Below are 15,876 nucleotides of genomic sequence, written 5' to 3' on the forward strand. Positions count from 1 at the left end.
ATAAAGATGGGGGCCCAAGCAAAAGCCTAGCTGTGGCATTCGGGTACAGCTCCAGCTGTCTTCTCTCTAATGCAGAGGGAACCAATAGAGGATGCAAGAACAATAGAATACACTTAGTGCTTCTCCTATAGGAACCACACCCTTTCATTGGCAGGATGGGCCATCTCCCCCGAGCTGTGGTAACAGAAGGATGCGAGCGAGCACCTTCACACCTGTGGGAAATCCTCGCTAGCAGTGATGGCAATATTTTCTGTTATTGCTGTTTGCTACGATCAGGCTCATGTCGCTCTTGCTGGTGCCCTCCTGTTTACACCTAGGCAAACCTTTGTACCTGCCCCAGTGCAGTCAGTGGAACTCCACGTGGGCACAGAGGATCACCCTTGGGAAGCAACTTGCCTGACTGGGGCCTCGGTGTCTGGCCCAGACCAGCCTGAGGTTTCAAAGCCTCGCTTTCATTTGGTAGTGGGCACGACCTGTTCTGTGACGACGGTAGATTGGCCATTGAATTGTTAGAGGCAAGGTAAAGGCAAAGATAATGAGTTTGGGGCACAATCTAACACCATCAGGCCAAGGTAAGCAGTGGGGTCACAGCAGCTGGAGGGAATCTAAATTAGATGGGGAGCTGGGTAAAAAATAAATCAGTGTGATGTCAGCAAGTTCAGGGAGAGGAGGAGTGAAGGTGAGAGGCAGGGAGGAAAGGGGACAGGGGTGTGGAAAGCAGCTCCACCAATGGGACGCTTGCAAAATACTAACCAGTTACATTCAATTGACTGAGGTTAAAAACCACACGAAGAAGCTGGTCAAGCTTTGTTTTTACAAGGCGGATGTTGCTATTAGAGACCCACGTTTCCAAGCTTGTGGGCCCAGCCTTCACCGGCAGAACCTTAAGGTAAGGCGGCTTATCCCACATCACTTTCGAAAATCAAGTCTTTCAGGGCACCAATACCCTGGTTTGGGTGCTGCACTGCAAAGATGAGTGTTCTGCCTGTTTTGCCATCTGTAAAATGAGGCTAATGATACTGACCTCGCTTGTAAGGTGCTTTGAGAGCAACTGATGAAAAGTGCTGTATAAAGGCTAGGTATTATCCACTGAGCTCTCGCTTCATTTAGCTTTGGGGCTAACACCTTTTCTACTCTATTAAGAAAAAATGTCTTCCCCCCCCCCCTCCCCCCCAGGCTGTTGTACAATTGGCAGTTTATAACTCAGCCTTTAATACAAGCTGAGGAAACCTTCCCTGCCTGCTTGTCCACCAAACCCTGAAAATAAAGAGAGAAGCTGTGACAAAACCACCACCCTCAAATTTGTGTCAGTCGGAAAAAGTGGACCTGTCCAAACCCCCCAAACGGCAAAAACGTGTGAAAACAGCAATCAGAGCCTTCATCTTAATGGACTTGATTGACTCCTTCCATCATGGATGGGGCATATTCTGAAGGGTGACTAGCCTCTCACATAGCACTCTTCCTAGCCAACAGATTCCATTATCCCTGCCAGCCTTAGTTACTGTTATTATAACCAGTCAATCTATAAATGACGCCTTAAGCGTGACCGATGTTTTGTTTCCAAAGCTTTAACGCACTATGTTGAAGAGTAGCAGTTCATTTTATGCATCTACACCTTGGGCTGAGTTTTTAAACAGCCCTGGAGTGACGGAAAATGCACATTGCAGCTAACGGTGACCTGTATACTGCATGTGTATTTAGGAGACATTTTAAAAGATAGAGGGCTAATACACAGACCTCACATTGGTCAAAATGGTCAAGGGCTTGAGTTTATTTATGTCTATTTGATCAGTGCATCTGTCCATGGTTTTGTAAACTATTTACATGTCAATAAATAGGCTTCATTTTACTTAGCTGGTGGGACGTTGCATTGTTAAGCTGGTGCCTATTGTATTCTTACTATCAAGCAACATAGTATTAGGCTGGGATTTGCAAAGGGGCCTAAGGCATTGGCAGCCAGTGGGAGTTGGGCACCTAATGGGAGTTAGATGTCTAATGCCGTTACCTCACCCCCTTTTGTAAATCTCAGCTTTAATGCTTAGCATTTATATTCAAATGCTTTACAGACACTAAGTAATTCATCCTCCCACTATCCCTGTGAGGTAACTATGTTTTATTATCCCTATTTTCAAGGTGGGGAAACTGAGGTAGAGCTGAGGTTAAGGGGCAGATTGTCAGAGGTATTTAGGCACTTAGAGATGGAGATAGGTGCCTTTAAAGCAATGGAAGTTTGATATTAAAATGGGAATTAAATCAACAGGTATCAGATGCCTGGGTGTTTCTGAAAATCCCATTAGATGCCATCTGCATCTTTGACAATCTGGCCACAAGTGACAGCCTCAGGTCTTCTGGGCTGTGTCTACAATGCACTTGCTTCCTAAAATTTCCCATCACTGCAGCATGGGTGATGATAGCAACCTGGGAATGTTTGTGGAGGCTAGTCATTGGCACGGGCCTGGGACATTTAGGTTATTTACTGTGAATACAACTTTCTAACCCTAAGAACAGTGAAGCTCTCAAAACAGGCTTCCAAGGGAGGTGGTGGAAGTTTTTAAGAACAGGTTGGACAAAGACTGGTCAGGGATGGTCTAAGTTTACTTGGTCCTGCCTCAGTGCTGGGGGCTGGACTAAATGATCTCAAGGTCCCTTCCAACCCTACATTTCTGTGATTCTAGACACTGTGTTGTGGAACAGTGCTCAGAGCCGTGATTGAAACACCAGTGGTTAGTGCAGACTGGTGCAGGTGGAGCTGTGACCGTGGAGAATTATAAGGGGAAGAGAGTGTAGTGTAGCAAACGTAAAGTGTTTCTGAGTCAGAGCTGGGATTAGAACTCAGGAGTTTCTGACTCAGCCCACACCTGTCTCTCTCGGTCACCAGCAGGAACAAGTGCAACCCTTACTCACACAAGTAGTTCTTACTCCTATGGAGCCAAGTCCTGCACTCCTTATTCAAGCAAAACTCCCAGTTTTTTTCCAAAGGGAATTTTAGCCATGTAAGAGCCTAAGCAAAGGCTGCAAGAGTTGACTCATGGACAGCCTCATCCATCTCCCTGGGACTACTCACGTGTGTACGTGTTTGCAGGACTGGGCCCACGGGGAGAGAGCAGCAACATCTTCTTAAAAAGTCAAAAAGAATGGAGACAACAGGACAAAACCACCCTCAATGTCTAAACCCTCCACTCTGACACTGAACATTAGTAGCAAATGTTTATTTTTAAAATTGGCCAAACTTCAATCCAACACAACTGCAGGGAATCGCCGGCATCTCCACAGGAGAAAATGTCTCCGGTCCATTCCGATATGTGATGTCATCACAGCTCTTTTTTACTCTCCGTTTTCCTCGTTTTTTGACTCGGGATGTGGGCAGCACAGCGGAAACCCAGGTTATCCGAGGCGGAGTCCGGTGTGTTACCCATCCTAGGAAAGGACAAAAACCTCCTATGTAGATTCAGTCATAGATTTTAAGGCCAGGAGGGACCATTAGATCCTCTAATCTGACCCCCTCAATGACACAGGCCATAGTTAGCCCTGTTTTGAGCCCACTGTCTTTGACTAAACCTGTCTTTGACTAAAGCACATCTTCCGGAAAGGCATCCAAGCCTAAAGTGATACTGAAACATGGGGCCATTTTCAAAGAGCCCGACTCCAATTTAGGCAGCTAAGTAAGTGGCCAGACTTTCAGAATAACTCAACCATCAACATACTGCGCTAATGAAAAAAAACCTGGCCCTTTAAATTAGGGGTCTAAATGGGAGCAGAGCATTTGGAAAAATATGGCCCTTAACGTATAGAATTGCTGCAAAGGGACTGATGAGTGATGCAGTTCCTCCACCGGGCTTTTTAAGTGATATCTTCTGACAATTAATATGGAGAAGGAAGGCAAAGCAATTTCATTATTTAGAAATTATGTAATTTACATAAATCGATGACAAAAATGAGTTTGTCTGTATGATTTAAAACAGATGAACATTATTTCCCAACATTAATTACACTTGATTGTTATAATTCTATCCTTATGTTATTTTCCCTTCCTTCTCACACTGTTGTATTGGGTGTTATATACTAGCTGGCATCCAGCCTTCATTCCAGAGTTGGCTGCTGTCCATAGAGAATTTGAGAAGTGTTTGGGGATTTATTAATAATAATAATAAAGTCTTCACATTAGTTAAAAGTAAATAATTATTAAATAGCAAAAATAAAATAGCAAATCATTTGAAATAAATCTATGTAGTAAAGGTTAAGTTACTATAAGCCCCGCAATGTGGTGCAAAATAGCACTTGGCCACAACAGTAAGTAAACCTACCTAGTAGTAACACGAGCTTTGTGATTGGCCGATCCATCTACTGTGTCAATCCAAGATGCACCTCGCAAGACGTGCATTTTCTGAGCACGCTGCCTTGACATGGGTCCAGGAGGTTGATACTCTGATGCAGTCCATTCCCAGGTGTTTCCTAACAGGTCATAGAGCCCTGAGATACAGAAATTGCTCGTCAGGTTCCATAGGAGGACACATACGCTGTCAATACAAAGCCCTTTTGGAAGCACTTTGGTGCAGTGAGGGTTGTTTAAGATGCCATCAGAAGAGGATGGTCTAATGGCTTGAGCAGGTAACCAGGAATCAGAAGCTCTGGGTTGTATTCCCAGCTCTAATACACACTCACCGTGACATTGGGCAAATCACTAAACTTCACTGTGACCATCTATTTAGTGGGGTAATAATGCTTGCTTACCCTCAAAAGGGCATTGTGAAGCTTAATTAGAGAATATTAATAAAGTGCTTTGAGATTCTCAGATGAAAGGCATTACAGAAGGGCAAAAAGTGATCAAGTATCATTATTATAAATCATTGCATGCAATGTCGTGCTTGTTGCCTTAAAATGTATCATGTCAACATCAGCCAACTTAAATAGCATTCAGAAATCTCAATGTGCCCAGCATCATCGTATCTAGATGCCAAGAAACTCAATGTCAGTTTAGGTTTTAAATTCCTGCTATAATCTTGAGACTTTAATTTATTATTTCTAAATTGAAATTAACAAAAGAATTCATTTGCAAATTGGGGCAAAGGTGCCTACTAGCCCATACCATAGTTGTTCTGAGGAGAGAATGCATTCACTGGGGAAACACCATGGTAACCATCTTCTGCCGTATCGACCTTTGGGAAGACTCCCTGTGTGAAGAGAGGATTTTACTTTGAGGGGGAAAAAAAAAAAAACCTCACCCAGGATGGCATAGAAAGGAGCAAAAGGGCTTGCATTTTACAGAACCTCGTCATACTTAAAATAACGGAAACTGTCTAACAGTCGTAAATTACATAATGTGAAGATACTTCAATATGACCAAGCAATAGCTCAAAGTGCTAAAGAGGGAGATCCCTCCCCCATGAAACTCTGAACCTCAACAGCCGCAAATGTTGAGGAATCTGGATTCTGCTTCCGCCGTAGAGAGTTGGGTGAGATTGACACTTTGCAAGGTGTCAATTTATTTATTTATTCTGGTTAAATATTAAATATTTATGGATAAATATTACCTTTAAATTCTATATCCTGGAGGTGAGGGGAGAGAGTAAAATGGTGGCAAATTTAACAACTGACCTGACAGCCCTACCAGCTGAGGTTCAATATCTTGAAGATAAGTCAGTATGATTTACTAGCTAAATGTTTCCTTAGGTCACTTTAGGACATTTTTCTTCATCAATAAGCCATCAAGACAACCCATCACAGACATGATGGTATTAAGACCCTACCTGCCAGAGATTTGTACGATTTGGTTGAAACTTGTTCCCCCAAGGATATACTCTGCCTGTCAAAAAAGAAGAGGTGGGACCAATTATTTCCTTCCTGTTCAAACCAGGACACCAGTAGGAACTGTCAACTTTACCCTTTCTCACTGATGTACGGGGACCAGTGCTGTTCAACATACGCATACATGATCTGGCAAAAGGTATAAACAATGAGATGGCAAAATTTGCAGACAATACAAAATTACTCAAGATAGTTAAGTCCAAAGCTGACTGCAAAGAGTACCAAAGGGATCAGACAAAACGGGGTGACCAGGCAACAAAATGGCAGATGAAATTCAATGTTGATAAATGCAAACTGATGCATACAGGAAAACATAATCCCAACTATACATAAAATGATGGGAGTCTAAATTAGCTGTTCAAGATCTTTCTTGAGCTCCGAGTCATTGTGGATAGTTCTTTGAAAACATCTGGTCAACGTACAGCACCAGTCACAAACGCTAACAGAATATTAAGAACCAATAAGAGAGGGATAGATAACAAGACGGAAAATATTATAATGCCACTATATAAATCCACAGTATGCCAACACCTTGAGGACTGTATGCAATTTGGTCACCCCATCTCAAAACAAGATATATTAGAATTGGAAAAAGGGCAACAAAAATGGTTAAGGGTTTGGAACAGCTTCCATATGAGGAGAGGTTAAAAAGACTGGGACTGTTCATCTTAGAAAAGAGACGACGAAGGGGAGATATGAGAGAGGTCTATAAAATCATGACTGGTGTGGAGAAAGTAAATAAGGAAGTGACTATTAGCCAAGACACTCAGGGACACAACCCCATGCTTCGAGTGTCCCTAAACCTCTGCCACAAACTGGGGCTGGATGACAGGGGAAAGATCACTTGATAAATTCCCCTGATCTGTTCATTCCCTCTGAAGCATCTAGCACCAGCCACTGTCGGTAAACAGGATACTGGCTAGATGGACCATTGGTCTGCCCAATATGGACATTCTTATGTTCAAAAGGAAACCATGCATTGGTTTTAAAAAGAAACATCATTTTAACTCTAAGGACACAGTGCACAGCCAGGAGGGCAGCCAGTGCCCTCAACTGCTGGTCATCAGCCCTTCCGATTACCACTCCTTTCGCCAGTTATTCTGGCAGGGATTTTCAAAGGAGCCTAAGGGAATTAGGCACCCACCGCCTAGTAAATTGCAATGGGAGATTTGAACATCTAGTTCCCGTAAACTCCTCGGGGGGGGGGGGGGGGGAAATCATAGCTTCTGCGCATAGTGATTTACAGACATGACCTACACATGGGGATCAATTCATCCACCACTAAAACGCAGCTGCCTCTGGAGTAGGACACTGCTGACTTCATACTGCTGTGAAGTGAAGAGGAATATCGTACCGGATTGAAAATGCAGGGGGAATTTTTAGGCTGGACATTAAATTTGGAGCTGGTATTTGACCCGGATGTCAGAGCTAATGTCTCTTCCCTTACAAAAAAACTGTGGGAACACAGGCATTGACAGACTTGATCAGACCCATGGGTCCACCTGGTCCAGTATCCGGTCTCTGACAGTGGCCAGCACCGGATGCCCCAAAGGAAGATGCAAGAAACTCCACGTAGGCAGATAGGAAATCATCTGCCCCACATGCAGGTCACATCTCAATCTCAAATAGAGGTTGGTTTAAACCTTGCAGCAGGAGGTTTTTTTAAATCCCTTCCCAAACTCTTCTTTTAAGTTTTGCATTAACTATTATGACTCTGGATAGTCTTGTTATCCCTATAAACATCCAATCCCTCTGTGAACCTTCCTAAACTCTTGGGGCAAAGTCTGGGCTCCAACGAAGTCAGTGACAAAACTCCCGTTTGACTACAACGGGGCCAGGATTTGACTACAACGGGGCCAGGACGTGGCCTCAATGACATCCTGGTGCAGTGAGTTCCACAAGCTTTGATGTTCATGTCTCATTTGTAAGAGGATCAAGCCAAGTTCACTTCTCAGGGCCATCCCTCATAACTGAACAACTATCCAGCTCCCTCAGGCAAAGCACATCTTTGTAGTCAACTCCGGGATTGCCCATTATCCCTGGCGGAATGCATGGCAAAGCACGAACGTTAAGGGCCAGACCCAGCTCTCGTTACTGAGAAGAGAATTTGGCCCCCAGAGCTTTAATCAGAGAGATGGCTCCAAAATGTATTCATGTACCTATTTCATAGAGTCATGGGTTTTAAGGCCAAAAAGGACCATTAGATCATCTAATCTGACTTCCACCCACATCTCCCTATGGAGACCAGAACCCCCAGCAGAGGGGAAGGTAGAGCTTTGAGTCTGGTAGGATTTCATTATTTAGGAATACAAGTCCTCTCCTGGGTCGTCGAGTCCTGGCCCCTGCCATCCCATCATAGAATCAATTATAATTATTTGATGACGTCATTTGGTTTGAAAGAGATCAGTTCAAAGAGCTTTTCTTACATACTCTCTAGTCCTCCCCTTGCAGCAAATTCCCACTCTGCCTCAGTAGGGAGTCTCTTCCCTTTCCACTTGCAATATGCCTGTGCATCATTCCAGCTCACGTGTAGCACTGGGTAGTCCAGCTTGGTTTTTATCCCAGATCCTGGACCTGCTGGCTGAGGAGAATTTCATTTAACAGGGTTTCACTGAGCCATAACATAAAATAAACCCAACAACAGGAAACAGTACAGAGTCTGGTAGGCCTATGATTAGACACATCATCTATACTGCCATGAGCATCTACCACCCACTTTGCTCTGCCTATTTCTAAGGCCACTGAAATATACAAGAATCTTGGACTTCAGGTACTTCTACCTGTGGGATATTTGTATAGTTCAATGGCTTGTCAGCTAAGGTGGCAACACCTTTGAAATCTGGGAGGGGGTGAAAAAAATCTGGGGACACATTTTTTTAACACCAAAAACTTTCATTAGCCCAAGACAACTTTCTGAAAGGAGGGAGGGTACAAATGATAAATATTAAGCTAAGAGTCTGTGGCAGAGGAATGAATTGAACCCAAGTATTAGGTTAGTGGTCGAAATACTGGCCCAGGCTGCCTCACGTGAATGTATAGAAGGCCATACCCTGAACTTCCGCATGATTTGGAAATGCATCCTTTTCTACATGGTACAGGGCACTTTCCCTTTGACTACTTGGTAGAAATCAATCTAACTAAAGACTGGAGGATATGCATCTGTCTCAGTTAAGGACAGAACCTCAGAGACTTGCGTAACACACAGACACCAGTTCTATCTACTCTGCTAGAAAGGCATGGCTGATAGTGGAGTTTATCCCTAGACAATGATCTCAAACAGGTCTGCAGATCAGCTGTGGCTTGTCATCACTTCCAGGTAGCTGGCAGAACTCCCTAATCACAGTGCCCCCTAAATATATAAACAAAATGGACAAGGACAGTGCACAGCCGGGAGGGCAGCCAGTGCCCTCAACTGCTGGTCATCAGCCCTTCTGATTACCACTTCTTTTGCCAGTTACTCTGCTATGGATTTTCAAATGAGCCTAAGGGAATTAGGCACCCACCGCCTAGTAAATTGCAATGGGAGATTTGAACATCTAGTTCCCAGAGACTCCTCTGAAAATCACAGCCTCTGCGCTTAACTCTCAATTTCCGGCTTTTATGTGAGTGGAATCGCTAATGTTGTAATTAATGCCGTTTCTTTTCCCCACTGAAGTTCAGCCCATAAGCAGATAGTCTCTGAAGCCCTATGGGATTGCAATTCGCTCCTTCGAAGGACTGCTCACCTGTCGCCAAAATGCATTGTCAATCGGCAACCACCAAGGGGCAGACTAAGAAAAAGAAAAGAGACCAGATCAAAAAACACAATTCTGCCATCTAATCGTCCCCAGGCCTTGACTCTCAGTGCTTAACCCCTTTCACAGCATGCGGAGTAAGGCAGAGTATTTTTGAGTTGGGTATGGTATGGTTAGATTCTGTGGCTAGTTATGAGCAGCTGGTTCATTTTAAAGACATTTCTATAAAGCTCATAAGTACAGTACAGGGGGCATCTGATTTTAAAAAGAAAATTCAGGCTTTAAAAAACTCCTTTAAAAATGTAGGCTTCCCTGTTTTCAGTTCTGATGAATAAATATCAGGAGATGCCTTGCTCTCTCCATACTCGCCTAGCAAATCCTACTGCACACTCTGCAAAGAGTCCCAAGTAGGCTACAAACTGGGGCCTTAAATCACGTAAGGCACAATCCTGCTCTTATTGGAGTCAACAAGAGTTTTGCTCTTGGTTTCAATGGGAGCAGAATCAGGCAGGGAAAAAGCCAAAATATTAAACCAGTTGTTACCCGGTGGTAATATTCAGCAGGAAAAAAAAATACCCATTGCAATCAACAAGGTCTTCCCCTCATGGGTTAATGTTTATAGCAAGATAAACAAATAAGGTAACATGGTCAGAAAATAAAGTGAAAAACTCCCCTGTGAGTCCAATTCCCTCCTACTCCCTGGGGTGTGGAGCCTAAGCTTTCCGAAGGCTTGCATCCCTTCTTCTGGGCATTTGGCTAGAGCTGAAGTTAACGCCTCCTTTCTTCACATAAGGCCATAACAATAAATGGTAGACTTTTCAGGAATGACTCTGCTTGTATTTATTCCACCATCCCGACACCACTCTGTTCTGAGGACAAACACCACAGCCCTCTTTTCACCAGCGTGAATCAACCCCATCACATTGTTCATGTCACTTCTACACACTCCAAATGGACTTTACCTCCAGTTTTTGAGTCACTTTTTTTTTCAGCTCTTCGGATACAAAATCCTCAAAGACAAAGCTCCAGCCAAAGGCTTCTGCTTCCGTTTTATATTTCTTTTCTCGAACAAACTCCCTGGTGTGAACAGGTCAGATATAGGTCTCTGGTTAGCACTCCCACAAGGTTAACATCACATGCACAGTAAGTTGATAAAAGTAAATGCAATTTACAAGAGCTATTCACACCATTTGTAGTCTATTGAGACTCTGGTGTAAATCCATCGCTGGAGTAAATCCAATCAGCTCAATGGAGTTAGGTTTAGAGATGAAACTGGCCCAGTTTGTATTGGTTGCATGGAACTGCTATACTGATGTGAATTTTTTTTTTAATATTTAAAAACAAAAATCTAGTTTCTTTATTTAGATTTATTAAAACAAACCAACCCAAAAGACAAACCAACCAACCAAGCCAGCAGAGTTACTCCAAGTGCCCATTCTAAGCTGTGAGTTCACTTTGCAAAAATTCACATTGAACAAAAGTCACATGCAACCACTTAAATCCACTGCTACTATTGCAAATCTGTCCCCCAAATTTAATTATCCAGGGCAGTGGATAAGCCCGCCCAATCTGTGTTCTATCGCCTCCCAAAATAGCTGAGAATCAAGATGAGCTTCGCAGCATGTCCAGAAAGGACTCATTAAGGTATCAGAATCATCTCTGCACCAATGCAGGATAGTCCCTCCAATACATGTTCTAGTGCTTTGTATAATCCTTATAAAATATATTATAGGAAGCAATTGAGTATTAATAGAGGGACAGCTAGAATCTAGTCATTAGATGGCCCAACTTCTATGACTCTGCATTATGGAGAGTAACCTACTTCAATGGGAAAATGGAATAGCCATCCTCTGACTACAGTATATTGAACAGAACAAAGCAAAGTATTTACAAATCCAGTACAAAATAAAATATGATGCTTTGGTATGTTACCCATGTAAAACCCCAAACAGCTGGAAAGGACCTGTTTGCTAACTAACATATAATAACCACAAGTGAGTTTTCTGTTTATCACGTCTTCTCAACAGAAATATTTGCCTTCCAGAGTGTTTGAAAAGCCATTTGTATTGCAAACTGCTAAAGTAAAATGTTAACATCCTTCTACAATGATCCACAGATGTAGAGCAGGATTTTATAATATTCCAGAAATTTGGAGTGATCATGAATATGGTGAGATTCTCAGCCTTGAAAATTCAAATTGGTTTTCCTTAATCCATAGAACAGCGCCAGCAGTAGATGTGCAAGTTCACATGCTGCTCTGCCAATGGACCTTCACTCAGACCTGGTGGAATCACCTCTAGGCATTGTAGATTGGTTCAATCTCTATGATCAGTCACTGACCTCTCTGCTGAGGCTGCCAACAAAGATAAACCCAGCAAAGATGGCTTCAGTTGCTACCCAGACCAATAGCATACAGGTGAAAGTCTCCATCACCCTGTGCCATCCACTCTCTGCAAACTAAGCAAATGCTAAGTGTGGGCCTTACCTGAAATCCCGGTTGGTAACAGGATATTTGTCAATAGCAAATGACTTCACTGTCACCGCCTCGAGAGGCCCTTCATTTTTACCATCAGGTGAATTTGTTCCCATTTGGAACTTCCCGCCAGGCAGTCGTACCATGTTTCCATCATCTTCAAAAACTAGGAGAGATGTTATGATCCAACAGAACATTAATTAGTAATAATAAAATCTTGGAGTGCGTACATTCTTTGCTAGAGGTATGTTTGCATGCTGGGGAAGAGGGATAATAGAGGGCTGATAATTATATCTAGCACTTAGTGCTTTATATCTTGAAAGTCCTTTGCACAGAGTAAGGACACTGAACTTATTCCTGGTGTAACTCCATGGAAATCAATGAAATTATCCCTGAGAAAAATTTAGTCCATTCACTAATTCTCTCTAGTCTCCTAGAAGGTAAACAAATAAGTATTGTCGTCTCCATTTTACATCTGGAGTAACTGAGGCAGAAAGGCTAAGTGACTCACTCTAGGTCACACGGGATAAAGCAGCAGAGTTGGAATCTCTTTTCTTAATACACTACAGGACACTGCTGCTAAAAATACTGATATCTGAAAGACAGCCCGTCTGCATGGGGACAGATTAACCACATAAAGGAATCAGACTAGCGGCACAAAACGCCCTCCGCCCACCCAGCCTGGATCTGCCCTATGAAAGTCTTGTAAATGCACAAAGACTTTGTAAAGAGAGGTTTTATTGTGAAAGAATCATTAGAGAATCTACACTGCAAAGGGTTCACTGAAGACAACTGCAGCTCAATCCATTGCTTTAGATCAGACGCAGGGTTGGTTGATGGCAATTTATTGAGTGACATTCCTGAGTATCGCTTTGAGTTGTGAGATTTGAGTATTCACTCCTGGCATCTGGTCTCGCTCATCAGTTTTTACATACAAGATTTCAGGCCACCCGGGGAATCTCCTTTGAAAGTATTCAAGGTTTGTCACTTTTCACTTGCATTAAATGACCCAGGATTCACCAGGGAAACTCTGAAAGGAGTAGCCCCTCCCCAGAGGGGCAGACCCAGGGTAAATACTGTGTTAACATATGTAGAAATGACTGTGCAAACTTTCAGAAAGGTAGAGAAGGGAAAAAATACATCGGTGTGGGGAAGTTACCAGACATGTACAGCTAGGAAACAAATTTGGGGATGGGGACGGGAAGGGAAGGTGAGTAGGAAGGGAATTCCCCTAGCTTCCCCAGCACCACAATAGTCATTGAGAATTAGGTACCAGTCTGACCGAGCAATCACTGGACCACCCCAACAAACATCAGTTCTAGAGCTGAACTTTATGGGGAATCCAGGAGGATTCTGTCTTCAGCTTGCACTTTAGCGCCAGTGAAGGCATGGAGTTCTCATCTAACTTTTCCAAAGGTTGGAGGTGCTGGTCTATTTTTACATCGCTCATTTCACCTAACTGTTGGAATAAGTTTAAGAGTTTGATCTTTGTTCCTTCAAAGGTATTTAAAAGGGAGCAGACAGGCCCTTTCTTCCTTGTTTTCACAGAGTTGAGGATTCATTTTAAGGCAGTATTTCAAGTCTCTTTGGCGGGGAGGGAGGATTTTAGGGTTGGTGAGAGTCAGGGAAGACACTTCCTTGAAATGAGTTCTGGTTAATGCAGCCCCTCACAGAAGGGGACTAAGTGGGGACAGACAGCACTTATTAAGGTCTGCTGCAAGGAAAGAGTGTAAAGGGTAAAGCAGGTGGAAAGGAAAGGTGGAGCAAGACATGCTTGGACACATGCACTCACCTTGCAGACTGTAGCTGCTCCCTAACACACAGGTGCTTAACAGGAGAGCCAGCTGCACTCTCCCAGCAGAGGAGCACGGTAGCATTGGGGACAGGAACGGGAGATGAATTGGAGGAGGAGGTTGAAAGGCTACCCGTGACCCAGAAGGGCTGTGTACTGGGTTGAAATGCTTCCGGGATCTCCGGCTAGAAGGGAGGCCAGTCAAAGTTCTTCCCAGCACGAGTCCCCGCCTCCCCCTGCATGGAAATGAAGGCAGGGAAGTGATGAAAGGGGAGGAGTATGCGTACAAGCGGCAGCACAGAAGCTGGGTCCATAGCCCATGGAGTCAGTAGAGAAATGAGAGAGACGTTGCATTAAGTCGTATTTAAGCCATAACCAAAACCCAGCCCGTGCAGGATTGTTCCTGATGGTGCAGTAAATTAGTGCACTAGCTATTTAATTGCAAAGAGGCAAAAGTCAGTCACTTTTGGCTGAAGCATTTTCTTTAAAATGGTTACCCAGAATACCTAAGATCCCTCTCATTTAAAGAGGGGGAAAATATCTTATCCTTCTCCCTGCCTCCCCTCAAAAGCAAGCCTAAAACCAGAACCTATTTTGGGCACTTGACACCACTTTTCAGATGATCAGCTTTGTGATTTCTAGTGTACCAGGTATGCAGTTTGACTGCTTTGCATGGGTTATCATTACAACAAAGGAAATGTGTTTTGATTTTTAAAAAAAGGCAGGGGATGTGACGGTAGGCTTCCATCGAGGCAGACGGTCATACAGAGGGTGTAGATCTTGGAACAGTTTTTCCTTTTTTTTTTTTTTGGAAGGTGACTAGCCCTTATATTGTGTACCTTTAAATGGGGAAAGCACTGGTGACCCTACCTGCCCTAGTCAAGAGGGGATGGTGTTTCCACTTGCAGATAAGTCTTTATAGAGGAATATCTTGAATCTATTCTTACTGAAATATGTTGAGATTTTCTGCAGAGGAAATGTTGCTGTTTTAGAGCCTCTGGGAGCTCTTACACACACAAGGATTACAGCAGCTTGCTTTTTAACTCAACTCTCCAAAGACTGATTCCTCAGGTAGTGATTTATGACTAGTGTTATAAGATATTGTTTCAGGACTTTGCTTTTACTCAGTAGGCCTCATACTGTATTCCTTGTTCACCCATGCTCCATGTTTTGGGACATTTGGGTGCGCAAGGAATTATCAGGCCAATGCCCATATTCAGAAAAAAACAAATGTAGTAGTAAAAAAATATATACTAAGATAGTAGAATGGAGAAATCAGTAAGCATGGCTAGAGTTGAGAGAAGTTCAAAATTTCTTGATCACTGTTAAACAAAAAGGCATGCAAGACTGAAGCTAGAAGTTTTGTAATGTGGAAAATCCAAGAGACATTACCAGTGGTAGGTTCCAGTGATATCAGGAAACCATAACCCAACTAGTTGTTCATATACTTGAAGTTTTGATGGAATTGTAGCTGGGTCTGGTTCAAGGTTTGACTATTGTCAAACAGTTCCTGTTCATCCCTCCCCCTAAAGTCCTCAAGCTGCTGCTAAAGCAGCTTGTGTCATTGGTGAATTCACATCTGAATTACCAGATTCTGCCAATAAAATCAAAACAATACTCTAGGAACTCACCAGCAAGTTTGTGGACTATTTTAAAATCACACTGGATTGCAGATCACCATTATACATTGCTAATTAAATTAGAAGGAAGGATTATGCCTATAAATATGTATAGCTTTCCATGTATAGATCTCATATCACTTTACAAATGAAGGTGTTGTTTCCCTATCTACAAAGTGTGCGTGGGGTAAACTGATGCATAGAGGTGACATAATTGCGCTAAATCAGCACCATAGCTAGGAAAAGAATCCAGGTCTGACTCCCACCCAGTCCAGTGTTCCACACAAAATATTACCTCCCCGACAACTAAAAGGTATTCTTCACAAACCCTGTGGAGACTCTCCAGCCCAGCAAATCTTTCAAACTACAAAGTTTGGTGCAATCCAATCTGCATGAGTATGTGAGCCACAGAAAGTCATCCCTGCCTGGGGTATTCTAAGCAATATCCAGAAA

At 43.1% G+C, this 15,876-nt stretch overlaps 1 protein-coding gene across 1 annotated transcript; it reads right to left on the bottom strand.

Annotated features, from left to right (window-relative positions):
• Positions 1–3,188: 3,188 nt before the first annotated feature.
• SUMF2 (sulfatase modifying factor 2) lies at positions 3,189–13,971 on the bottom strand. The gene is made up of 9 exons (XM_034752760.1): positions 13,805–13,971; positions 12,025–12,178; positions 10,502–10,616; positions 9,531–9,575; positions 8,236–8,386; positions 5,748–5,803; positions 5,087–5,171; positions 4,305–4,470; positions 3,189–3,417 (listed from the first exon to the last, which is right to left on the bottom strand). The coding sequence occupies exons 1-9, from the start codon at positions 13,887–13,889 to the stop codon at positions 3,312–3,314; spliced, it is 963 nt and encodes a 320-aa protein (XP_034608651.1). The 5' UTR covers positions 13,890–13,971; the 3' UTR covers positions 3,189–3,311.
• Positions 13,972–15,876: the final 1,905 nt, after the last annotated feature.

Source organism: Trachemys scripta, chromosome 18 (assembly GCF_013100865.1).
Source record: "Trachemys scripta elegans isolate TJP31775 chromosome 18, CAS_Tse_1.0, whole genome shotgun sequence".
NCBI lineage: Eukaryota > Metazoa > Chordata > Testudines > Emydidae > Trachemys > Trachemys scripta.

Coding starts and splice junctions, on each gene's coding strand:
- SUMF2 (XM_034752760.1), bottom strand. CDS start 13,889: ATGCTACCGTGCTCCTCTGCTGGGAGAGTGCAGCTGGCTCTCCTGTTA. Junction 5,172..5,747: donor ATCGTACAAATCTCTGGCAG/GTAGGGTCTTAA, acceptor CTCTTCACACAG/GGAGTCTTCCCAAAGGTCGA. Junction 4,471..5,086: donor CTCTCCTCAGAACAACTATG/GTATGGGCTAGT, acceptor TCTGTATCTCAG/GGCTCTATGACCTGTTAGGA.